The sequence below is a fragment of the Mycteria americana genome, chromosome 10 (genome assembly GCF_035582795.1).
Source record: "Mycteria americana isolate JAX WOST 10 ecotype Jacksonville Zoo and Gardens chromosome 10, USCA_MyAme_1.0, whole genome shotgun sequence".
NCBI classification, from domain to species: domain Eukaryota; kingdom Metazoa; phylum Chordata; class Aves; order Ciconiiformes; family Ciconiidae; genus Mycteria; species Mycteria americana.
The window spans coordinates 8,195,805-8,222,207 of NC_134374.1; the positions used below are offsets into that span (position 1 = coordinate 8,195,805).

At 49.1% G+C, this 26,403-nt stretch overlaps 1 protein-coding gene across 3 annotated transcripts in view; it reads left to right on the forward strand.

Annotated features, from left to right (window-relative positions):
• GAB3 (GRB2 associated binding protein 3) overlaps positions 1-26,403 on the forward strand; it is a 69,828-nt gene that overhangs the window by 22,263 nt on the left and 21,162 nt on the right. For all 3 annotated transcript variants that reach the window (XR_012777307.1, XM_075513208.1, XM_075513209.1), the window contains exon 2: positions 24,685-24,988. Coding sequence is in view for 2 of the 3 variants with exons in the window: in XM_075513208.1 (XP_075369323.1) it covers positions 24,685-24,988 (304 nt within the window). In the remaining variant the exon portion in view is untranslated. The remainder of the gene's footprint in view (positions 1-24,684; positions 24,989-26,403) is intronic.

Here is a 26,403-nt window from a genome sequence, read left to right on the forward strand (position 1 = left end):
TACAGCAGTGGAGAAAGCCCTTCCTCTGTGCAGCCTTACACACTCACTGCAGGTCAAATTTAAACTTCCTTACTCAGAGCACAAACAGCTCTTCTATTTACACAGTCTGAGCTCCCATACCCCAAGATCCCTGTATCATAGAATCATGGAATCATTTAGATTGGAAAAGGCCTTTAAGATCATCGATTCCAACCGTTAACCTAGCACTGCCAAGTCCACCACTAAACGACGTTCCTAAGCACCACATCTACACGTCCAGGGATGGTGACTCAACCATTTCCAAAGACATACTTAAGGGACCACTGCAAGGCTTGCAGAAGCAAACCCTGCCTCAGTCTCGCTGCTGAACCCCAGGGAGACTTCTTCCCAGGCAGCTCCCCAACAGGGAGAGGTTAATCGTGCCTGCTGGTTTTGCATGGCCCACTTGCAAATCAAAATTAGTGGGCATCCAACGTTCAACACCCAAGAAGATTTCCATGTACCTCTCATGCACACGTTCATGTATGGTGCTTACCTGCCTCTCCGTGGTGCATGGCTTTTGCATTAGAAGAGGAAGTGTCCTCTCAGTTTCATTCTGTACACAATGTGTGTGTTTCAAATACATACTGTGAAATAGCATTTTTCAGAAAGAAAACCTTCACTGTCTTTGAAGTGAGAAGATAGTTAAATAGGAGCACATCACTTAGTTGGAGTCAAGATTCTCACTTCATCTTGCCAGGCGCTGCTCAGACCTTGGGCAGTGACAACGGCAGGGAAAACTTGGACTATAGCCCCAAAAATGGGGGCTCAATTCCTTAAAGTATTTTAGTTTAAATGAGCTCCAAGACTATTCCTGAGCTTGCTGTGAAGCATGGGCTCGAGTACCTTCTGGAACTGGCATCTAGACTTGGAGGGCAAATGATTTGGTTATAAATGATTTGGCTTTTTTTGGTACCCTCAGGAAACAGCCTGCAACAGAAGAGTTTCTGTCAGGTTGAATTTGGGAGGTTAAATATTGCACTTATCCTTTTGGACTTTAGAGACAGGGTCTTTTCTAATTGTGCTAACCATGCTGAGGTCTCAGGATCAAAGTGCTCTAGGGTGTTTGTTTGCTCTGTGCTCAAACAACCCTTATCTCACATCACTTTTTGTGGGATTCAGTTAGCAAAACCAGTGACTGTGAACTTCACACTTCTGCTTACAGCTCCTGACACGATCGTTGCTCTGCAGATAGAGCAGGTCCTGTTGAGTTTCATTGTCAATGTGAAGATACAGTACTGGGGGCTGTGGCATTACAGCGGCACAGCTTCCTGCTCTGTGGGCACGCCTGGAACTAGGTCAAACAACAAAAGAAAATAATTGTTGAAGCATTAGAAGATGTGTCTCTTCAGGAATGGGGCAGGGGGCTCTCAGCTCTGTAGCCAGCCTGCAGACCGTTGTTTGCAAAGACTTCTGGGAACTTCATGAGAACGCACGTAGAAATTCCGGATGATCTAGCATTTTTGCTGGCATGAAATTTGTCTGTTACCATGAGAGAGCATTTCGACGTGGAAGGACCGCACAGTGCCATGGTGTGGGATGCCTATCTGGGTTCGTGTCGCAGTGCGCCGTGCCTGTTGGGTTTGTGTCAGAGGCCCAGGAGCTCTCCATGGAAAAACAGACAAACCCTGGGATGCTTCGTGATGAGGAGCGAAACCGTGCAGAAAAAGAGCTGAAGTCTGAAGCAAGTCTGAGTAACGGGCTGTCTCTTCTGGGGCTTTGTTCTTCTGGTATGGTAGAGAAACAGCCTAAGTCTACAGGGAGCTGAGCTGCAGTGTTTGGCATCTTTTTTTGGTGCTGTTTATTTTGGGGATTTGTTGTTGGTTTTGGTATGATAAGACCGCTCTCACACCTACACACTGAATTGTGTTATGCCTATATAGACACCCTCATTGCTGGCCTACTTTACACTTGCTCACCAAGGTGTGAACTATTACATATATACCATGACCTGGTCTTTTTAATGATAAAGTGATATCAGGCATATTTGCATATTTATTCTTAAATAAAATTCTAGATGTGTCTGAATTGTGAGTGTAGTCACCAGCTCAGAGTCTGCTAACAGGGAGAGCAGGGGGGGAAACCCACGCATATGAGAAGCTCAAAATAATCTGTTAACATGCATTATTCTTGTGGTCCTTTTGAAGATATATGGTGGCTTCTTACTGTACAGCAAGGAAAATTATTGGGTCGAATTGTTGGAATTAAGGTATGGTGAGAAAGACTAATTACTCAGCCCTCGGATACCTTTTAAACTGGGGTGAATAGGTGCCCCATGCTGTGAGAGTCCGCCACTGCCTTTTTGACGTATGTGACTGAGGGTAGAAAAAGAGCATTGCATGCAACACCATTGATCACAGGCTACAAGTTTTTTATAGTCTGGGAGTACTAGTAGTTTTATTTTTATTTTCAATGGCTCCCCTCATGATACTTCCCCAAACTAGTCCAATCACCTTGAGGAAGTTCTCCTATACAGAGCATTAATTCATGCAGAGCGGTGATATCACTGATTTTTATAATAATTTAAATGAGAAGGTAGAAATCTTTGAATTAAATTATAATTTCTTAATCTCTTTTTTTTCCACACGTACTTTTTCATTTATTTCCTTGAAATACACTTTCATTAGTTGCTGCCTAATGATTTCTCACTAAATGGAGTTTTTAGAATAAATGTGGCACTTATTTTTGCTAACAGGGATATTCTATATCCATGCATAAATATCTAGGCATTTGCGTAGCTTAATATACAATTACTCATGTTCTTTATGTTATAGTTTTGATATTAAAGAGATACCACTGTGGAAAGCTTTCTTTCCCCCAGCAGGGACTATTTTATGTGATTTGAAACAAGCTGCATTTGAATGGAATTGGAATTCAGTAAATATGCACAAAAGCATTTAAAAACTTTTTAAAAGGATTTAAAATTAATTAATTATGTGAAATTACCTACAAATAAGATAGGTGGCTTTTTCTGTGTTAAATTTTTCACCCTGTTTTGATCGCAGTTCTTTTTTTTTTTTTTTGTAAAAACATATTCAAATACAAGATTCCAGTTTCTTTGGCACTACCTATTTAGAAAGCAGTAAGTGAAATACACGTAGGAGTCAGAACTTCAATGCAAACTGATAAACTGCACAGTCCAGTACTGCTTCCTTCTGCTATTTAAGAGAACTGCTGTGCGCTGAAGCTCAAAGGCGTGATGTTACCCTTCTTGCCGTATTACACAACTATACCATAAATCACATAGGCTGATACTTATCAATAACACACCTGCATTCCCTCGAAGCTGAAAACCTGTGAATGGTGTCCGTGCATAGAGGTGTTGTGTGTGTTGAACTTGTATGTTAGTGCTTATTTGCAACAGAAATGTGACTTGGCTTTGGGACAGCTCTGCTTTTGCTGGGCAGGAAGAGCCAAATCTTTTATTTCTTAGCTGCTGTGAAACACGCTCATGATCCGAAACAGCACAGATACGGCCACCAACTGCAGAGGTGGGGAGAGCTGTTGTCCCGGTCCTGTCCGAGCAGTGCCAAGCAGGGAGGGCTGACGCCGGCAGCAAATACCTGCAGAGAGCCGACTGGGAAGGAGATTGGGCTTATAGCTGGGCTGGCCTGGGTATGGCCTGAGTATTCCCCAGTGCCAGGGGATCCCCAGCTGGGACTGCTTGGAGTTTGCTGGACAGAAGAGGACAAAATTTCAGCCAAGGATCCTGTTCGCCAGGTGATATATGTTCCGTTGTTCAAAGGAATACCAGTAAAAGGCCAAGATCATTCCTACTCCAAATTTGAAGAAAGGAGAGTCAGAAGCAGCCAGTCTGCGTGTGAGTCACACAGGAAAACACTAGCACACATGACTTGTACGTAGTGATTTTGCCTACTGATGAGTAAAACACAAGAAACAACTAAAAGCTTGCTTTGAAAAGCCTTTGTTTGAAGTAGTTTCCTTAATTCTTTGGGAGCTCCCAACAGCTCTGCCGAACAACAAGAGACCGTCTAGGTTAGGTCCTACCTTGCCTTTACCAGCAGTGGCACCGTGTGTCGGAGCTGGTGTGTGGAAGGACAGTAACGACAGCTCGAGTGCCGAACAGTTACGTAAAAGTTTTGTCTAGGTCTTAGGATGGAGCATGGCCTGGTTGTGCAGGCTGGCACTTATTTACCTGGGAGCAACTGGAGCTCTTGCAAGTGCCGTTACAAATTCCAGTGCACTGGTTGTGATCGTAAACTCCTTGCATCAAAACCCGTCTTTTTTGGTTTTAATGTTTTTGTCTAGTGCAACAGGGTCATGGATGAAGGCCATCAAGGAGTATTACAATACCATGTCTGCATCTAGCCCTTTTTTGGGTTCCCAGGGATGCACGGGTTTGTCAGACTGTAGCTATTAGCTTCTTTCATGGTCGGGAAGAGAGCGGTCCAGTGCCTTTCTCCAGGTGTCCGCCCACCCCAGCCAGTGCCAGAGCCATCAGCCTAACAAAGGCAATGAGGCTCCTCCTCCTCTTCAGCCAAACAGTTGCGCTGAAAACATCTGACCTGGCAATATCACTTTTAAAGGCTGCTAGAAGTCAGTTAAAGAGGTAACGAAAAAGATGCAGAAGACTGTTAAAGATGCAGGGAACGCAGAGCAGTCCTCCCTCACCTCAGCCTCGGCGTCTGCCCAGCATCGCTGACTGTGCTGGCTGCGTTCGGAGGCAGAGGAAAGCTGGAGGAGGAGGGGGAAGCTTGCACAACTACTACTTGCTCTCATCATCCCAAAGGATCAATTTTCAGACCATTACCTACTTTCCCACACACGCAGACACACATACTTCACTGATCTGGAGAGGATTTATATGTTAGCATCTGAGGAATAACTATCAATATACAGACAGCATTTGCTTTAGGGGTTGTTAGTGGTTCTCCCGTAATGGCTAATGCTGAAACCCAGAAGCAGCCCAGGCCCAGTTGTCCTACCGGAGACAATGTACAGTGCTATCAGCTTATTTTTCTCTAAGGCACATATGGTGTCTTTGGGATCTTTTAAATCTGTCTTCAGCTTAGTCACAGAGCAGAGGCTTTCTCCGTTCCTAAGCCAGCTCGACAGACACAGCTATCTAGCAAGCCAGACTAGCCCTCTCCAGCACAATCGCAGGAAGTTATTCCAAGCCTCAGACAAATCCCATTTCTATCTCTGGAAGAGTAAAAGGTCAAAAAACACCAGGCTGTAGCTCTGCCAGCAATAGCAGCCCCAGCCGCCGCAGTGGCACGGCGGGGCTGAGCGGAGGGCAGCACGAGCCCAGCGCCCGCGTCCCGCCACGGCTCTGCCCTCCCGGCAGGCCTGGTGCCTCCTGCCCACACGTCTGCAGGCGGAGGTGGAGGTTCATGGGGCTCCGAAAGGGCTTCACAGGCTGCATCAGTCCACAAGAAACCCCGGGAGAGGGAAGAAGGAAAGCGTAACTACCAGGTTACCAAAGCAGACTTTCTCTGGAAGTCAGCAGAGCCCTCTGATCCCGCCTACCATATTACTGGTGGCGTCCAGCCACATCCCCATCCTCTCCCAGCAATAGGCAGCTTAATTAGCACAAGTCCTGATTAGCTCTTGCCCTCTGCTTGCAGTGTACTAGCAAAACAGGAGGTTTCTAGGGCTTCTAGGGCTCTCTGCAATTCTTTAGCAGCAGCCAGGTGCTCCAGAGCCAGCTCTCCAAGCTGCCCTGGCCTGGCCGTGCCGGCCACACGGTGCTTTGGACACTTTGCTGTGGCAGCGGCTGCGCCTGCAATCAAAGCAGGGACGTGAGGCGTGGTCTTTCATCATTCCTCACTGTTCTCGTAGGATTTCAGTAACAGCCTCTTCCCTCCGGTTGCTTCACTGGCTTTTCTGCTTGGCTTTAGCAAAGAAGATACCTCATAACAATGCATACAATGGCCAGCCCACAGCCTGATGATTCAGAGCACGATGGGGCTACTCCACCCATAGTAAAAAACTTGGGTGTGATTTTGAGAAACCCTTGCCTGAGGAGCTGGGAGGACAGCCATGCTGGCCGTGCCTCCCTCGTCCCAGGGCAGGGGTTTGCTACCAGCGCTCTGCGGGTTGTGGTGATGTGAACCGCTGGGCATGGAGCTGCTCCTCCCTGAGGTCCTTCCCGCTGAGCTGAAGAGCCCCGTCCTTTCTCTGCATGATCCCCGCAGTTCGTTTTTTATTTGCCCTTTTTCCTTCAGCTTTCCTGCTCCTCCCATTCCTGTCCTTCCAATTTTCTTGCCCGTTTGGGGCTCCCCTGCTCTCCCTTTGTAGCTCTCACTTTAACTCTCCCTTTGAAAACACTTATTGTTGCTCTACTTCTGCTTTGCTCCTAGGACATACACACTCTGGAAAAGACCCCTGTTTAAACACAGCCCTCATCCCTTCCCCCGTCGTACCTGCAAGCGCCAACAGGCCTGTGACACCCACGTGCTGTCGCTCCTAAATTAACCAGGCAGAGTCTAAATGGCAGAACCAGGGGGCAAAACAGTGCCTGCCAAAATAGAAGTGGATGTGAGACCTGCAGTGACCTATAGCTCCTGTACGCGTGTGCAGAGCTACAGAGAACAGCGCTTAAAGCCAACGCTGGCTAAGGCCTGCGCTGCTGCCGATACAGCTGAGAGCTGCGCTGTCCTCGCTGCTGTGGCACCCGCGGGCACCCAGGTTCCTCGTTTGGCCTGGAAATGTGTTTTAGTCACTTGCTGAAAAACCTCGCCGCTCTACCCACCGGCGCCGGGCAGCTTACTCTCCTCCAGGATACTGTATTCTTTATAAATAGGGCTGAACTGATCCGCGCGGCTCCTGAACACCGCGTTTCAACTGAGGGCAGCAACAGGGAAAGTCTTATTTGTTTTTCTCTAATAGACTGAACACCGTGGGTTCAGCCCGGAGCCAAGGATGTTTCATATGGTTTCTTTGCTGTAAATCTGTCTGTCTCCACACCCTCCCTAAGACAAATGCTCTGAGCAGTGGTTTCTTTGCCAGTGCGAAGGCACTGACTGTCAAGGATCTGCACTCTTTGAAGAAAGCTGAAAGCAAATCGTTGAGCCAAAACCTTCAGTTATTTAACCGTTCTGCGGCCGGGGCATTGCTGGTGGGAGGAGGAGAATTAGGCGTTGACTGGGAAGGGAGCGCAGTGCCCGCCACACGGGCAGGAGAGCCCTGTGGATTAACGCTGCGTGCACATTCAGCTGATCAGGAAATGGTTGTATCTGTGGAGAATTTGGAGTTTTTATGTGTCTGCTTTGTGACTTGAGCAGATCTCAGTGTATAAGGCTGTCTTGGCATTTCTGCTGTTAGTTTCTCTGTCTTCATGGATCTCTCCCATGGGATTCGAAGCGATAATACCCAGTTAAAAACTGAAAATGAAATTATATGATTTAAAAAATCAGCAGAGGAACTCCAAGCCAGCCTGAATTTCACTTCAGGTCCTGTTTTGCAGTTCAAGTTGACAGTGTCGTGTTAGCATTAGCATCAGTCACGCTTACATTCGCTTCCTTCTGGAGCACATGCAAGGACTGCAGACTACACAGAGGACTTTACGCTTTTGGTTTTGAAGATTTATAAAATTTGGGCTGGGTGAGGTATGGTTTTAAGACCAATTGACAAAACTCTTCCCATCAAAGGAAAGCAGAACGCAGACTTCGTGGTCATTACCAAGGTCAAGAGGGGGCCCTTCGCCCTGACGCAGCGCGTGGCCTTGCCAGCTGGTTGGGATCGTGTGGTCCCAGGGAGCCCTGCAGCCTCACCAGGGCTAGAGCCAGATGTCCTTCAGGTGCCCCAGACGTGCTTCAGATGCTCCCCCCGTTTCAGGGCACGGCGGGAGCAAACGTACGGGTAGTTACACCGGGACAGAAGGCACGTAGGTGGCCGTTGCCCAGGGCTGGTGGCCCTGACCTGCTGTGACTGGCTGTGAGGGGCGGCCCAGGGCGCAGGGGGCTGTGAAGGCATCGTCGCTCACAGGCGCTCGGTGAGGCAGGGTAACGGGGAGGAAAGGGGACGGCCAAGGAGCTAGCGGAGCTCTTCGTATTCCCCACTTTCTTGCAGCCTTGACATAGGAGAGGGCAGCCGGGTGGAGGCGTGACAGGCCCTGCCAGCCTCATGCTTGCAGGACACAGCAGCCTGGGTCCGCAGGATCCCTCATTTCTTTAGCTCATGTCTTTAGGGAGGGCGCGGGGAGGCACCTCTCCCTGCAGCACCATCCCATTTAGCTCTGGGGAGCACCGATGCCACGTGTTTCTCCGGTGCCGGTTCATTCAGCGCCAGCAGCAGAGGCGGTGGGACATCCCCACACAGCAGCAGTCCAGTCTTGACGCCTTCGCCTCCTCCCTGGTCCTTTCCCTGGCCGCCTCCAGGGAGCCCTGGTGCTCCCGCCCTGAGCGGGGCGTGCAGCAGGGAGGCAGCCGGCAGCACGCACGCAGAAAATGATGCAGTCACAGACTGCATCCACATCCTTACTGCTCCTTGGTGACCTCATTTTCTGGGTGTAGCTCAGAGTGCAAAAACCACAAAAAAAGGGGATAGGGAAGGAAGGAGAAGAGATAGAGAAGAAGTTGCAGAAAAGCAGAAATAAATGCTGTAGTTTTGAAAATGACTGCGGAAAAACCCAGCTGGCTCATTATCCTCACTTTTGTAACAGTAACATTGATCCTATTTCACCATCCCACAAGCACATACTCTTCTGATAGTTTTACAGTTTAAAAAAGATTAAGATCCGGATAAGCTGCACAACACCACTGCCTTCAACCGCATTTACCAGTTTACATTTACTAAGAATTTGGCTTTTGGTGTTTCATAGATTAGTGTTCTGACAGGTTGAAAAATGATAGAAAGGGAGCTATTACCCTTCTCCCACATTGCTCATATTTAAGATATTGCTGAGCACATTAATTGCACGTTGTTCCCAATAGATCAAGCTGAACTTTCATTTCTGAAATCTGTTTTTACTCCCAAACTGTTCGACTATTTGTGGAGTTTGGCAGAGAGTTTTACTCCTGCTGTACTCGCAAAAAATCTGCATTACAAAATACTGACAACTGGCCGAACATAACCCCAAAGAGAAGGCACCTGCTCAGGAAAGCTGGCTCATCCTTTTGCAAGCTGCAGCTTCACAGAGGAACCGGCATATTTTGGCCGTGCCTGAGGAGCCAGACTTGCCAGCTCCCTCCAGCTTGGGCTGCTTTGGGGCAAGCCACACCGCTTGAGTCGGTCGTGACGCTGGCATCACAGAAGTGTCATCGTGCCATCAGTCACCTCACAGCAATGAACCGCCCTGGATGTGAAATCTGTGGGGTTCTGCAGAAATGAGTGCTTTCTTTCTGTCTTTCTCTCTATCCCGTTTGGGGAGCCCCCGTTGCCCTCCCTGGCACCTAGCAGCCCTCCCACGATTTCACGCGCAGGGGACCTGGCCCTTCGCAGCAGAGGGAGGACCGCGGCCAGCTGGTGAGGGGCAGCCCCGCTCCTGCCCTTCCCTTTCCCCATGGCCGGAGTGGGGAAGTTCAGACACTCGCACCGGCACAGGGATAGTGGGGAGGCAGAGGCGGCTGCGCAGCCGGGCAGGGGGATGCAGCGCAGCGCGTCTCATCATTTTAGTGCCACATTGAATTTGGGCTTTCTGCACGACGGAGACAGCAGGACACTAGCCGGTACTAGGTTAGGCGCATTCCTGAGCGATGCCGATCGGCTGCCCACAGGCCAGGAGGTAGGAAGCTGGTTTGGGGCATCCTGAGCTTGCTGCCTGGGTTGTGCGCTGCTGTGGCCACCTGAAACCCAGGCTGTCCAGGCAAAGCTGGCGTTTGGCAAGTCCGGGGCATTTCCTAGGAAATAAATCATGGTACATAGTTGTTTTTAATGCTGCTGTGATCAGAGTGCAAGCCTGTAAATACGAAGGGATACCAGAATTCGGAGTGTTAAGGATAAAGTGTGCAATGTGCCAAATGTAATTGTTTTCCTTTTGCAGCCTGTTATATTCAGATGTTGAGGAAATGATTTAATATTTCTGAACACGTTGTGATTTCATCGTTTGGTTCAGCAAGGGAAGTTTGAGAAGTCATGCAAATTAAGATAAACATTAAATATGCTGTTAGTACTTTATTTGCCATGCTGATTTTTTCTATAGCAGTGCTATACAGGGTATGCCAGCCCAGGGCACGTAGATGTCTTCACGTTGAGACAAAAGCTGCAGCAGTAACAGGGGACTGAAAAAACTTAACCTATATGTGACTTGCAATTGGAAGGACCAGTCTCAGGAGGTGAAAAGAGACAGGACTGAGGATGAGCGATACCGCTCAGGACCCGGGCGCGCAGTCCTGAGCCCGTGCCAGAGGCCACTGGGTTTGCGCCCTGGTGCTCATTCCCAGCTCCGCTGGAGTGTTGTGCTCCATGGGCCGGTGTGAAGTAGGCAGAGCACGAAACGATACACTGAGAAAAAAAGCGCAGGTCTGCAGAATTTCACAGGCAGCATTGCCTTCTCACAGCGAAGCGGTGAAATGTGCAGTTATCTCCTAAGCATGGGAAGTTTACATGATGAATGTTTGGATACTCGAGCTGACTTTAACCAGCTGACTTTGTGAAATGCACCTAAAACATGAAGGAAAGCGGAGCTCGCAGGGTGTTATTCCTTCAAACCCTTAGCCCTGAAAACCCTGTTTTCTCGGACGAGAGGTAGGGCGCAACGGCAACAAAAAAGAATTCTGAAAAGTCAGAGAGAATTCTTAAACAAACAAAACAAAACCTGGCACAGGGAGCATTGTTTTTATTTTTCCTAACTTTTTTAAAATGTATTTTAAATGTATTTTAAAATAAAAAATGACAGCCAGTGAATGCTGTATATTATGAGCCATATGAGTGATGACCACTTTTCCACAAAGGAGAACGAAAAAATAATTCCAAAAATGTTTAAAAACCAACTCAGCCTCCTGTGAAGTGTAAAGCAGAGATTAATTTAAGACAGCTTTTAAAGAAGAAGAAAACCCAGTTCTGGAAATGTAACACTGCCTAGCAGAATACTTAAGGGTAAACCAACACAATTTAGTTGATGAGAAGACAGCTGAAAACAGCAGAACTGCAATCAAAATAGATTTTTAAATTCCTTAGCGTAGCTGGTTTTCTAATATTGTACTTTGAAATGAGCAAATGGGTGTAAAACCAGCTATTGAGCACTTCCAGCCTCCTTCAGTGCTGTTGAGGTTCAGCTCAACCCTCTCTAGAGGTAGCACGGGCCACCTAATATACCCCCCCGTAAAACACATTCGTACTTGCGTACACGCAATGTAGGAACAGGCTTCATCCAACGCATTTCACCGTGTGTTTTGGTTTGTGTCTGACCCACACTCTTAGTGTACTCTTTAATGCAATTATGATATTTACTAAATAGGTCTGACAAATAACTCTTAGTTTATAATCTGGTTTGTTTTCTGTAAATATGCAGTGAGAGAATCTGGCCGGTGATGACTGGCTTTGGCTGAGCATCTGAATCACACCGCACTGTTTCCAGTTTGAGTCTGGAGAGACCCCATTTCTTGAACGGCGTTTCCGTGACAAATACGGGCCTTTCCAAATTCCAGCTTATTTCATCATAACTCGTTTGTTTGCTGGTCGTATTCTGACAGCCCTCGCAACGTGCCAGGCACTCCCTGCTCCCGGCAGCCTGCCCGCGGTGCCCACCTCGCGGGGTGCGCGCCCGCTGAAGCCAGCAGCGCCGCTGGGAGCCGCGGTCCCCCACGGGCTCTGCCCCGCGTTGCGCTGGGAGCCGGTCGCTGTTTGCACGGCACGCTGCCTGCCCTGTCCAGGCGTGGCCAGGCTAACGGCTATGGGGGCAGCCTGCCTTCCCCCAAAACCAGGGTCTTTTACCATCCCTGAAGCCACCAGTAGATGTTTGCTCTCCGGCTGGAGAAAATTCAGTCTTGAGGGCAGCCTGTGTGTAACCCACAAAAACCAGGCTAGACCCATGAAAGGAGAGTTCGTCTTCTGATGTGGTTGATAGAAAGGCTCCTCCTCAGTCCAGAGGCAGATTTTCTTTATTCAGATAATTCCTTCATCTCGTGTTTCCATTTTTGGGAATCTCTGCATTTCTCGGAGCTTCCTGTCAAGAGGAAGACCTGCCCCCCTCAGAGCAAATGGGAGCTTTGCCATTTGCATCAGTGGAGTTTAAATGTCACCACAAAGGCCGGTGGTTCCCGTGGGACTGATTTCAAGCCAATACGTAGATCCCAGTAGAGCTCTTCAGAGTCTGTAAAGCTAGGAGCATGCAGTGAAATCAGTGCCCCCCTCCGCATGCCTAAATCCAGAGCTCATCTGGATACTAGATACTTGCTATTATGATATTGGACCTATTTCTGTTTTTCTTTCTATCTTTGTACATATGTCCAGAAAGGTTGGTTCTTCTTTTCAACAAATGTGACCTGCTCTCTAAGACGAGTCCTCCCACACGTGTGTGCCTCCTCCCTGTTTTTCTGCTTGCCTCCTGCACACTTCCTTTCTCCAGGCAATTTTAGGAGCGAAACGAAGTGCAAAGGTCAAAGCCTCTGCAGCATGTAGCTGGGAATTCAATAAGGATGTAAAAAAGAACAGTCCAGACTTGGCCTAAAGTGGATGCGGAGGATACGTCCTTTTACTCCTGCGCGCACCGAGCTGGGAGGCCAGCTCAGCTGCTGAGCGAAACCCTGACCGCCGGTTCATTTCCCTACATTGAACCACATTGTTATGATCAGGCAAAAGTGTTACAGCGTAAACATCTGCGGCTTTTATTCTGATCCTGCTGGCTACTCTGGTTTTCTTCATTAGGTCCGACAGCGTGTTGTTGAAGGGTTTAGTTTAAAAAAAAAAAAAAAGAACCAACAAAAAAGCAGTGTTGTGGTCCCCTACTAAAAGAGTCACTTTGCCCAATTTCCTGTTTATGTTCCTTCTCTTCGGAGCCGTCGCATCATGTGAGCACAGACAGTTATAGATAGGCTGCGTGACTGTTGCTGACCTCACACCACATGTTCAGTTAACAAGGTGAAACAGCAAAATTTGTTCTGTTTGTGTAAAGAATACTGAGAAAACTGCCAGTTCCAAGTAAAGCAGAGGGAGAGGGACTCCCGATAGCCCGAGGCAGGGCGCAATCTCCAGGCAGTTCTTTCTGGTCTTTAACTGCTTTGCACATCTGTATTTACATCGGGCTTGCGAGTTACAAGAAAGGGGATTAGCCCCAACTCTAGTTCTTTCCTTAGCGAAGCAGGTTTGGAGTCCTTCCATGAAAGCTATTAGTTTAGCAAATTTGCTCAAAATTTGTCCGAACTTCAGTCCCTTTGGTATATATGACTGAAAACTCCTGTGACTTAGCTAGCTTCAGTCATCCAGCAGATGATTATACCCAGCATTTGTATTTCAGAACTGTTACTCCTTAAACAACCTGGGAGCAACCTCATTTTTATTAACACCTCAAGGATCCGTGCACAGCCTTTTAAAAATCCTTTAAGATTACGCAAGACTTTTGGATTAAAGCCATTCTAAGAAATTGAAATTTACCTCTATTCAAGATTGTATCTTATTACTATGTTGGTATTAAAGAATTTATTGTGAATGAGTCAGAGCGATCTTAAGGGTTTCCAGGCCATTTTACACAAGTAGTTTTTCATGTAACAGTAGGAACCCCTGTCGTGCGGCATGAGGTTTCAGTGGCACTTTTCCCACTAACAGAAAATGAAGTTATGTTGTTAAATGCAGGAAGACCTGTGTCAGTGTGTTGGTTTCTCCTTTCTCCCTGCTTTCAACTCGTTTCCGTAAAAAGCCCAACCCTCCATCCTGAGAAATCAGAATTTTATCTTCTAACTGACCAGAGGAGCGGCACTAAGCCAGACCAGCCGTTTTCTGTCCATCGACCTCTGCCACCAAAAACAGGTAAATAAGGATTTCAGATGGAAACGTTGCACCACAGATCGGTCGAAGCCGAACGCACAGATGTGAGTGCATACCTGCGGGTGCACGGCTAAGCATCCGGACTATCAGGAACGCAGCGTAACGTCAGAGGCAGGTGTATCCCTGTGACAGGTGAACGAATCGCAGCATGCGCGGCATGTAACGAGCACGTACCGGTTGTCAAGTGCTTTAGGATTTAAGGGTGAAAAAAAGCTCTCCAGAAATTTAAGCTGCGTGCAGGGTGATAATAATAATGTCATTTTAGATACTACACATAAACATGCTGTGAGGGAATATGGAACTAAAACTCTTGGCTGGCCGGTGAGGCTGTAAACATCCTCATGTAAAGAGTCCTGCCTGTAAGTCTTCACTGTCAGGGAGCTTAAATGCCTGCAAAAATGTAGCAGCAGTCAGAAGGTGTCATTTGGGGGGCAGCTTAAAGGAATTAATGTTTCACTGTGCCTGCCCTCAGGAAGGAAAAAAATGTGCCAGAGGAGAGGAGGGCTCTGGGTGGGAGGAGATCCCTGAATGGCTTTAATCACTTCAGTGCTGTCTTCCACTGCTGAGACCTCTACTCTGAGCTGCAATCTACTTTACATCCCCATTAAGAGTGAAAAAGACAGACAAAATGAAACAGAAAGGAGAGTCTGAGGGTGCTCACGCTGTGAGTCAATGTCCACCCCTGCCTGCCCCAGCTTGGTACCCCCCCCCCGGTGTCACGGCTGCTCGGGCTGCAGCATGCAGGGATCCAGGCGGGACAGGGTCTGCCTGCCCGCCCCGGGCAGGGGCAAGGCCAGCTGGCCAAAATCAGCTTCCCTCCACCCCGGGCTTTTGCTCACCCATCGCAGGTCAGTTTTGACGAGAGCTGGTGGCCCACTGGAAGCGCTGGCAGCCCAGGAGGCGGGTGGCCAGCCCGGGGCTGAGGCTGTACTAAGGGGGTCGCAGCTGCCTGGGCTCTGCCCCACCTGGAGGCTTCCCGAGCTTGCGTGGATCTCACCCCGCAGCTGGCTTTCTTCTCCGTAGCTTGAATTGTCATCGGTTCTCCAGATCCCTTTGGGCGCTGCTTTATAATGATGCCGAGTCACAAAAATTTCAGTTGCTTCCTGAAAGCGTGTGAGACTGTCTTTACCGTCTTGTTAGTCCCAATGAAACACAGCCAAGTGCAGTGGGGGAGTTACTTTACTTATTTATTAATACCAACTGTGTCTTTTTACCGGCGCCCTGCCGATGCTGTCGAGATTGCTGGCTGGCCCTGGTCGCTCGGTGCTCCCGACAAACCCCGCTCGGCCACAAGCCTCTCCCTGGGAGGTGCAGCCCTCCGGGGCACGGCTGGGTTCTGCCCTGCGGTGGCAGTTAGCTGTAATTTCGTAATGACTGACCCTTATGCTTTCTATAAATGAGCTCAAAGGGGCCTGCACATATTTGCAGGGCAGCTGTTAACAAGAAAAGCTCCGAGCTTTCAGCACCACTGCTGTCAAAATAGGAGGAAGAATAGAGAAGTCATGCCCTGGGCTGACAATGGGGAGGGTGGCTTATTTACTTCACGCCTGTGTCAGGATTTCACTGTTAAATGAATCCATTGAAATAGGATTGCCATCCTGCCATCCCTTCTTCGGTGTTTTGTTGCTATGGATTTCACAGGTAAGGCTTGATCGGCCTGGAGACATTTCCATGGCCGCGGGACAGGAGGAAGCAGTGAGCTCTGCAACGCCTTGGCAGGAACAGTCAGATCCTGCCTGCACCGTGTGCCCCAGGGCAGGGCAGGCCGTTTGACACATTTCAGTCCCCCCAGGCGACGCGGAGCCACGCTGTTTTTCTGGTGTGGTAGGGTTTGTTGTAGCCCAGATCAAAGCTGGTGAATTCTTCCCCGTAGCAAGAGCTTGTGGGATGAGGTGCCCCGTCAGCATCTTCCCCTGCAAAGCTCAGGGACCCATGCAGAGGGCATGACCGCAGCACTGGCATTTCTTTTCTGCGGGAGAGCCCCTTGAGACCCACCTGCCGGGAGCCATGGGGAAAGCGAGGAGAGGACAGCAGCACTGCTCCCCTACGGCATCGTGTCGAGCAATTCCTACTTGCATGAGGAGCAAGGGGATGCTCCGTCACCTTGCCAGTGTCCTCGGAGGAAACCTCTAATCAAAATGTTTGTGAGAAGCGCAGTTCCCCTTTCTTTACTGCTCTTACTAAAGGACGGGGGACATGAGTAAAATGACATTTCTTCATCCAGGTGGCTGCCTCCTGCCCCCCTCCCCAAAATGCAGTGGTGTGATTATTAATTTTACTTCCAGAACTTGTTTTCTTATCTTGCACAAGGTTTTTAAGAACTTAGGACTCCCAAGTTTTTGGGTCACTATGACTTTGACCCTTCATGCCCAAATGAACCCATTAGCTTTACAAAGAATCTGCATGTTTATTAAATAGCAGTGACTCATTCTGTTGCAGATGTTTGTATATGTAAAACACCATAAATATTATGGATTAGGATGTAGACCAGGCAATGGGAATGTGTGTAGGTTAGCAGGCAACATATGACTCTGGAACTTTTTCTCCTTTTTTTTCTCGTGTGTTTTCTTCACAAACCACAGGTTTCTTTTTGTGAGAAACAGAAACAAAGGAAACCTCTCTGCTTCTACAGGACGTCATCTTAGATGCTTTATTACAAAGCTCTCATTGCATTTACAGCGCAGGAAATTTTTTGGTTAAGTGTTTTTAGTCAATCGATGTATCTGTATCACCTGGAAAGGAAGAAGGTATTTCCCCTTCTACTATACACCCGTTGCATCTTCTCCGAGGAAGACTCATGCTGACTTTCTTGAAACAAGATTCATTTAGAGTCATACTGAAACTACCACAATCAGAAAGTGACTCAATAAATGACTCACGACTTAGCAGATGGAAATACAGTGTTAGACTGTAGTCTGTCCTGAACTCATTGTATGATGGTCCTTTGAACAGGATGAGCCAGACCATTTGTGCTAGCCTGAGTTGAAAGTTGTTTTGTACGGGAACACTGGTTAGCTCAGAGCTTTTTCCAACCGTAGCTGAGCCCTAACCTTGAGAAAACAGAGCTGTAGTGAGCATGAACAGGCAGTGGAAGGGAGAGCTGATGCCTTTCCAGCAACCATGGGAATGCACCTCAGCTTCCAGGCACCCAAGCAAAGGGAGAAAAACTACTGCAGAAGATTTCTCCTTCTATTCTCTAGGTTAAATAGAATTACATGCCTGTGGAGGCAGAGGAGGCCCTAAGGGAGGAGTATTCCTCTCTGAAATTGAATATTTATTGATTTTTCTTTCCCAGCCACAAACCATGAGTTTCAGCCTCTCACTGCTGAAGAAGTTTGTGAGCTCTGAGTAGAAAATAAGGGAAACCAGACAGCAAGGGAGACAAAATCCAAGAGAAGCGTTAAACCAGTGGGTGACGGGCAATGAGCTCAGCTGCTCCCAGAGCGCTGCACGGGGACACACTGGAAGGGACAAGCAGGCAGCCTCATTAGGGAGAGATTTATTATGCAGAGCTGATGGGAGCTGCAGACCAACAGCCACAAGTGAAACAGCAAAACCATAACTCCAGCTGGGGACAGGCTGGGTGGTTTAAGAGGTCTTTTTCATCTCAGATTTCTGCGAGTGAGTTAATCGAGCGCTATTACTGAGCAACGCAGGCTACAGAGTAGAAGGCATGAGCCCTTCTGCAAGGGTATCGCAGCTCGAGGACAGCGAGCTGCGTGGGGCTGGCCCTTTTCTCTTGAAAGAGTAGCACAAAGCGCTCCCAGCAATGTCCTCAGCTCTCTGAACGTGAGGATGCTTGCTGGGAGCTGGGCCTGACTCCTTCCTCCTTCCCGATGCACAGGTCCCTCTCGCAGGGACCGTACTCTGCAGTTCCAACACCTCCTGCTCTGTGCAGGCGGGGGAAACTCTTCATTTATATGGCCTTAATAGGCTTAGACATCAGCTGCTTACAAACCTGTCTACATACTAATTTTAACTTCCTCTTTTAAGTCATTTATAGGAAATGCTATAAAGTTCCGCCTAATTTTTTTTCCCCAAAAAATATGTTTAAAACCTGTTTTTTTTTTAAAAAAGACAAACTTTGGAAGCTTGTGTCTCAAGTGCCGGCACTCCTGCGGGACTATTATCCTGCGGCCCTGCTAGTTTCCCAGCCCCGAGGATGCCTGGCAGCTGAAGGCAGCAGGACCGCAGCGAGTAGCAGGAGGAGCACTGGGCGCACAGGCGCTCCCCGCCCTCAGCCAGCCGCAGGAGGGAAGACACGCCAGACCCTTCTCTTGTGGGATTTGCTGCTTTCTCTTTCCAAGGGACTTTGCCGGATGAGAGTAATCCCAAATGTTCAAACCTTTCGCAGTCCTCCCCACCACTGAGCTCTCGAACTCTTCTTTCAGTGTCAGACCTCCCCACAGCAGGGCCTGGGGACGAGCACACGTCCTTTGCCCAGAAGCACGGCTGCAAGGCCACCAGGCAGGCGAGGAATCAGTACACATCTGCTGTTCGTTCTGCTTCCCCTTGTCATCCCCTTTGCCGCATTCTGTAAAATGAAGATTATCCTCATGGGGGAGTCATGAGCATTAATTTAGCTGGTAAAGAATTTCAAGTTTGTTGGCTATTCTGTGTTTTGTTATTAAAACCAGAAAAGTCAAAAACCCACAGGACAAATTATATTTCAGGCCGGTTTGCCTCATTTAGCTTGTATGTGCTCTAATTAATTATTTAGATCTCAGATACTGGATATTTTGTACATACAAATGAAAACGTGGTCTTCAGACAGAAGGTAAGCGATGAAGGGCCTTGGCTAAACCTTTCCCACGCAGGTGCTCAGCTCCCATTCTGGCCTCGTTTACCAGCTAGCTGTTTTTTCAGCACAGAATAGGTTTGCTCGTGGCCTGTTTTATCTGACATTGCCATGGCGGAGCAATCATTTGCATGTAATAGCAGCCCTTTTTAAACCTCACACCACTTATTAGCAGAAGCAGAGATGTCAGATTGTGAAGTAGCGATCGCTTTCTTAGAAACCCTACTGGAAGGGATAGAGAGCTATTCCTCTTCCCTTCAGAAGTGGCTCTGGAATTCCCAAAGTGAAAAATTCAGGAGCAAGAAGAAAACACTGATAGCTTGTGTTGCACAGAGCAACGTGCTGGCGTCCGACCAACGCTGCTGCAAATTCTTTCTTCCTTTTGGCACTGAACTATTCCACTTACGAAGGGCAGATGAAAATCGCTCTAGATTTATGTTGGCTCTTGTCTGATTGTAGTTGTGCTTTTCTGATAAAGCCTTCTCTCTAATGCCAACAAAGCTTTGGAGGACATGTAAACATATCATCATCATATCATTCCTTCATCAAGAAGGAACTGATTTCAAGAGGCCCCCAAATAAATGTAATATTTCTTCTGGATGCGTAGATCCTTTCCATAGTGTAAGTGAGGAGCCTAGGCTGAATCCCAGGAATCGGTTCCTATTTAAGTATATAGGTTACTTCATCTCAACCATGGGAACGCAATCTTTCACCCTTAAATTGATCCAAATTCTCTTGTAAATTTGGCAGCGTGTGCAGCTCCAGACTAAATATTGTCAGATACTATTGGCTCTCATCAGCTGAAATAAATCCCCCCTCGCCACAGCCCCTCGACTCTGGCCCTGCCGGCTCCTCAGGTGCCCCCCCCGGCCGCGAGCCCCTGCGGGGGCTCGAAGGTGCTCCTTAGCCTGATCCCAGCACCCCGCAGCAAACGCAGAGACTGGTCCTCTGGGCACAGGCTCTCGCTAATAGCGACTGTGCCTTACAAACCGTGAGGAGCAAGGCACCGCAGCAGCACAAGGGTGGGGGTTGATCGTGCACACGGTGCCGCCCGGGACTGGAGGGAGCAGGGAGCAGAGCTCCTTGCCGTACCACGGGGTGCTGGCACAGCGCACCCTTCCCCAGCGAGAGGTCTGCGAGCCGCGGGGAGCCCGCTCTGGCCCCGGGCAGGTGCTCAGCGCCTTGCGTCGTGGTGCCGGCCCAGGCACAGCTTCTGGTTTGGGTGAGTGGTGGGGAAGGGGTGGAAGGCACACGCCACACCATAGCGCGTCCTGGTCTGTGGGCGAAAGTCACGCTGCAAAGACAGAAAACCAGGGATGGCGGGAAGAACCGTACCGGTGGAAGGAGGAGGCAGCCTTGTGACCGGTAAATGGTAAAAATACCGAGAGGGTACAACTGTGGAAAACCCCACCATGCTCTGCCATGGAGAGGAGCTGCCGTGGGGCATGACCGCCTGCCTTGCAGGGCAGGGGCTGGGAGGTGCCAGGCACCCTCTGCGCCTCTGGCCCGGGGCTGAGGAGCCCTGGCCCCTGCTCGAGCAGAGTGGACTGCACAGTACACGAGCTGCCTGGGTCCCTGCGAGCTAAAAGCTGCCGCTGCCGTCTTGTCTGGCCGAGGCCTGCCGCAGCTGGGCTCCCAGCAGCTGCAGTGTGCCGCATCCCCTTCCCCTGGGGAAAGGAGACGTGTAGCTCATTGCAGGCAAATGCTAGGAAAATGAGGAGAGGATATTTGACTCTTGGAGATAAAAGCCTCGTGCTGCAAGGTGTGCCAAAACCCCTGCTTTGCCTACACCACGGAGCAGGGCGAGTCCTGGGTATTGGCAATGGCAAACCTGCTCGTGTCCGTTCGCAGGCGAGCTGCGAGTGTCTCAAAAACTCGACGCGTCGTACGCTCAGCATTGTAGGATGAGCAAAAATGTTTCGGAGTACAACATTTTGCAAGTAAAGGCACATTATGGGTGAAAGTTTCAGGATGGAAATGAGCCACTGGGGGGAGACAGTGATGGCACTGGGTATGTGAAATGGGAGAAGAGGGGCAAAAGGGGCCCTTCAGCCCTACCCGTGCAGGCGGCTCTGTCGGTAGCCGATGCCACTTTCCTCCTAGAGAGTGGAGGGAAAAAAAAGGAGCCTGGAGAGGCGAGGTGCAAGTGCACTGTGTGTGTGGATGCAGTCTGCTGGTACAACGAAGCCGATGTTAAGAGCAAGCACCCAGGGAAGAGCTGGTCCCGTCCCCTCCCACCCTCCTGCCCTCTTGCTGGTGATGGCCTGCCTGCGCCCAGGCAAGGCTGGGTGCTGGGGCACCGGGCTGGCAGCGCTCCCATTTCCCAGTGTGGGATGAGGCAGTTTCCACTCCTTTTGCTCCCCGAGATGGCTCCCTTTGGTGGCAGGCGAGGAGCAGCCCTGGCACGGGGCAGCAGGCGAGCTCGCCGGGCAGCACCGGCGAACTCCCCATCGGCCAGGCTGCGCCATCGCCCTGCACCGCTGCCACCCCGCTGTGGCACCTGCACTGATTTCAAGGGGGGTCGAGTGCTTAAATGTTTGAAGATCTGAGCCTGCGAGCGCTGATTCACCCGCACTGCTGACTCAGGCTGCGCCCATTTAAAGGCTGCCGTCCCTCGGCCCCTCTCCCCTCCGCTCCAGGTCCAGCGGCGGGTCAGCAGCACAGGCAGGGTATTTGCTGCGGTCCCTGCGGCTCACAGCAAGATACCACCATGGGTTTCAGAGCATATTAATATCTGGGGCAACGAACGGTGGCAGCCAAGAACTGTTAGCTTGTCCGAGCTTGCGGTATCACCAAAGGGCAGTTCCCCTGTTCTTCTCCGCCCCCCACCTTCCTGCATGTTTCCTACAGCTCACGTGTTACCCCCACAAGAAAAAACTACTCTGTTTTCAGCCAGATGGGCTGCTGGCCGGCTGCACGGGCCCCGCCACGAGCCTGGGGAAGGCAGTGAGGGTGGCCATGCGGGAGATGGAGAGGGGAGGCCCACCCTTCCCAAGGGCAGTGCAGATTTGGGCAGCTATCTGGCATTATTTCCCCTCAGCCCTGTTTTCACGGCTGCCCAGCTATGATAGCCAGTGTTTTCTCACACAGCCTCGTCCCTGCTCTCCTCTCCCATCATAAGCTGTGCTGACCAGGCACCTCTCCACCTCCAGTCTCACAGTGCCAGCCAGATGATAAGCCTGATCAAATGGTGTATCTGCAGGGAAGCAGGTTATCAGGCAGCTTCTCGGCTAGTACCAAACCAAAACCAGCAGAGCCACAGCTGCTCACACCGCGCCAAAGCCAGCCTTCACCTCCGAACGGAGGGACCGTGAGCTTTTCCGCAAAGCACAGCTGCAGTTTTCTCTTTCGTCTCACTGGCTGCCTGGGTTATGCTGAAACTACAGACTCCTTTAGACTCAAGAAAATTAAAATGCTAAGGAAATGGGGACACGTACTGGGCCATCCTGGCTAAGGGTGTTGTACCGGCCACCGGCAGGTAGCCCGGAGCTGGCCCTGGCCTCGGGGCTGAGCTCCCACCTCCCCATAGCTGCATGGGTGCCAGCTAGGCAAGGTGTCCCCAGCTCCCATCCCATCCCATCCCATCCCATCCCATCCCATCCCATCCCATCCCATCCCATCCCATCCCTCCTCAGCTTGCTCACATGCAGGTGATTTCCATCCACTTTCCATCAGAAGGAGCCGGTGTACTTAAGCTGCAGGGCTGGCAGCCCTGAGAGAGGAGTGGGAAGTGGTCTTGCAGTCTTGGGGGAGAGCTGATGGCTCCTTCCCCTCTCTGCCTTAGCAGCCTGCTTCTTTGGGAGGCAAAGGAGCAGGTCTTGGTTGGCTTACACCTCCTGAAGCGTTTCTCTTGTGTTGTTTAGGGGTGAGTATGTTAGGGTAGGTGACCCTTCTGCCCTGAGGCATCTGTGGGGTGTGCGTTAAGCCTGTGTGGCATTTGGAGTGCAGGTGGCAGAGACGTGGACTCTTTCTGGGACTACACATGTGAGATACCTGCTGGGCTGTATTCCACTGTTGAAGCTCGCTAGTCAGGAAAGTGTTTTCTCCATTAAACATTTTTCCTTTGTTTCTATTTCCTTTGGGGGGGGAGGGGTGTTCTTTTTTTTCCTGGCTCCCACAAAATTAGACTTGTCTAAGATATCTCAGCAATCCGTTATCTCTAGCTACTTTCAAACCTCAACAGGTCATGAAGGCAAGAGTTAATTTTCTTTGTGCAACACACTTTGCACCTCACCTCTGCTTCCTGTTTATTCCTGATGTGACCCCCCTCTCTGGAAACCCCTCCTTTACGCAGGCCGGTATGTGCTTGTTCAGCCTTGCAAGAGCTCCCTCTATGATATTTCATTCTCTGGTCACTAATACATTTTTTTTTTTAAAGAATCTTTTCCTTTCAAAATAGATTAAGGTACTGCCAGGCTGACCAGACTTACTTCTAGATAAATTTTTGGATGAATATCAACAGACTGTGAAAAGCTCGCTGCACTGCAAGGAAGTCTCTTTTGAGTAGAAAAAAAATATGCTTTTTCTTGACAAATGATTGTTGCTATTTTTTGTTGATCATTTTAACTATCACCATGCCCATGGGAACTTAGCGTCAGCGAAATCTGTAGTGCCTGTATTGATCCTAAACTGTGCCAGTAAGGACTTTTACATCCTAGTGAAAACATCCTGAACTCAGTTATTTTGCCTTAAGGCTGAATGCTTGGCTGTCTTTAAACTGACAGACAGATCCACTCACGAGCACGGTTTTTAACTCGAACACAAGCTATCACCAGGTTTATGTCGTCGTGACAAGTCATTTTGCAAGGAGCACTTGAATAAGATTCCGGTAGGGAGGTTGTGGTTGTTGCTCAGATGTTTCTTTAATGAACTTTTAACTCTGATGAAGGCAGTTAAACCAGCCAGCGGCTGTATAGCTGTGGCAGGTACCTGGGCTGTGCGTGAGCCCCTGCACCTTTCTCGGGCTGCTACCAGAGCTGGGGCAGCTGCAGCCGTAGCTTCAGCTGCTCCCTGGCTGCTGCTGGGCCTTGCTGGTTTGGGCGTGACTTTACCCAACACAGTTTTTATGGAGTTTGGTAAGGGGGAAGCTCCTAATGTCTTATTTCAGCTTTTCTCTGTGGAACGGAGCTCAGGGTGGATTTCTTCTGGCCCTCAAAGTAAATGTGTTGGTGACAGCTGTAATCAACACAGAGGCGCTTATACTGGTGATGAACAAAAACAGCTGCTGGGAAAAAGGGAAAAATATGTTATTTTGTTCCTAGAAACTTGCATATAGCTTTATAAAGTGATGCTGCATCTTAGTCCTGCCAGGACTTCATTTAAGCCTGTATGGGACACATACCTTCAGTCACAAGGGTCTAAAAGACATCGGTGCTTACCAGTTTGGTTTGGGTTGATGGTCACTCGAAGCAGTGTCTGTGCAAATAGACTTCCTTCTGCAAGGTTTGGAAGTTTCCTGTTTAACTTTTTAGCACTACAACTCCCTCAAGGTTTGTTCTGGGCTTTCAGAAGTAACCGGCAGCTCATAAACAGCTTTTTATTAGCACTGAAAACCATGGGAGGGAAGCTGCACTGGTCATCTCGAGGCCTTGTCTTTGGGCAAAAGGTGTTTGTTGCCAGATGCTAGCTCAGGTACTGCAACACAGGGTGCAGTCCTAGGTGTTTTCATTTCACAAAGAAAAATGTGTTATAACCTCTTCTATAGATGAGACGATGAAGTATCAGATCATTTCGATTACACCTTGCTGGCAGGCTGAGGGTGAGAGGAGGGGAGAGGTCTTGCTCCTCTTGACCTCCAGAGAGACAACCCTCTGCCTTTTTTCCTATCACAAATGCAAGCTGATAGCAAGCACTTCAAATCAAAGTCACAATTTGGCCAGCTTATCCAAACAACTATAAAACCTAAAGGAAAATATGCATGCGTGGGCTGATTGATATATTATGTGGTTGGCACTAAAAGTGCCCTGTTTGTGCTTTCGCAGGCATGGCGGAAGCGCTGGTTCGTGCTGCGCAGAGGCCGCATGAGTGGGAACCCGGATGTGCTGGAGTACTACAGGAACAACCATTCCAAAAAGCCCATTCGGATCATCGACCTCAACGAGTGCGAAGTGCTGAAGCACTCGGGGCCCAACTTCATCAAGAAGGAATTTCAGAACAACTTCGTCTTCATTGTGAGAACCACCTACCGCACCTTCTACCTGGTAGCCAAAACTGAGGAGGAGATGCAGATCTGGGTGCACAACATCAGCCAGATCTGTAACTTTGGACATCTAGAAGATGGCACAGGTAGGATCATGCTCATGCTCGTCTTGGGGGATGGGAGGATGATCTGTGTTTGGGCTCCTCCACAGCAGCACCCGGGGCGAGAGGAAGCATGGACCCTGCTGGCTGGTTGGGCTGGGCAGGTGGTGTGGGACTCTGTTTCCTATCGCTCCACACAGCACTGAGATGCTGCTAAACCCTGACTTGAAAGTTATCAGGGATCTCGCTTCTGCTGGGTAGAAATAATAGCTGGCTGCTTGGTCTCACTTTGATGAAGCAATTCCTGCTAGAATAAACAGCAGGTCCTTAATATGAAAAGGTACTGTTTATGTGACAAGCTGACTGACTGTTATCTTCTGGGGCCGTTTATTTCATTACATGTCCCATATTTATTTAGTTTGGCTTAATGTAAGACACCTGTTCTAGGAAAGTGTCCTGCAAAACTCGCATTTTCTCAGGCTTTGCTGGATGTGGAATGTGCACAACCTTGGGTGTATATGCACATACATAAATCAATGACAAAAATACTGAGCTGTCTTAGTCTGTTAATGAGAAGAAAAATAAAGAAAAGGCAGAGGACAGGAGAGTGTTAGAAGTGTGTGTCTAGACTTAGATGGTCCTGCCAGTGAAGCATAAAGTCAGCCTTTTTTGCCAGGACCTACACCTGTATATACTTAGTAGGGTGAATGTCTTGGAAAGCTTCCAAGAATTAACCACTCCAAGATGGATGTAGCCAGTAATTAAAGTCGGGACCTGTATCATCATTAACTTACCTTTCAAATGAGACCAGCGGGCTCAGATAACAGCAGTCTGTCTTTCCCTTGACATTTCCAAGGGGCAGATACAGCAGCAATTTGAGAGCTTCATAGGAAGTGAGTCAGAACCAAGTCCTTCGCTGTGATAAAAGGTAGTGCAAGAGCAGAAGAGGATGGTGATGGAGGCACTTGATCCCAAGGGCAGTAATATGTTTGGGGGTACCATAGTGTGGCTGGGCAGATTATCCTGCCATGGTCCCTGTGCTGCTGTGCTCAGACTGCTACTGGTGTCTGCAACTGCCACATAGTAATACCATTACCTTGTAACTTGAAAGGAAACAAAAGGCCATGGCGAGATGTTTTATTTTAATCTGTTGTGGTTCCTGGCCTTCTTTAATCTTCTCTTCAGTAGGTTATTCTGAGGGGAAATAGGAGTGGAAAGAGCACTGCAGTGGTCCTGTTATAAATGTGATGTCTGCTCTCTTCCCATTCACTTTAGAGACCACCAGGAAAATGTGCTGACATATTTTTATGTGCCAGTACAAGCTGCCCATGAATGCAATTTGCAAACTAGAGCTGGTAGCTTTGAGGGACTGGAGCCAATAGCCCTTTGAGCTTGGATGTAATTAGGGATATTCAGTAACCCCCTTCCTACTGATCTGCCCTCGTTGACACTGAGATGTT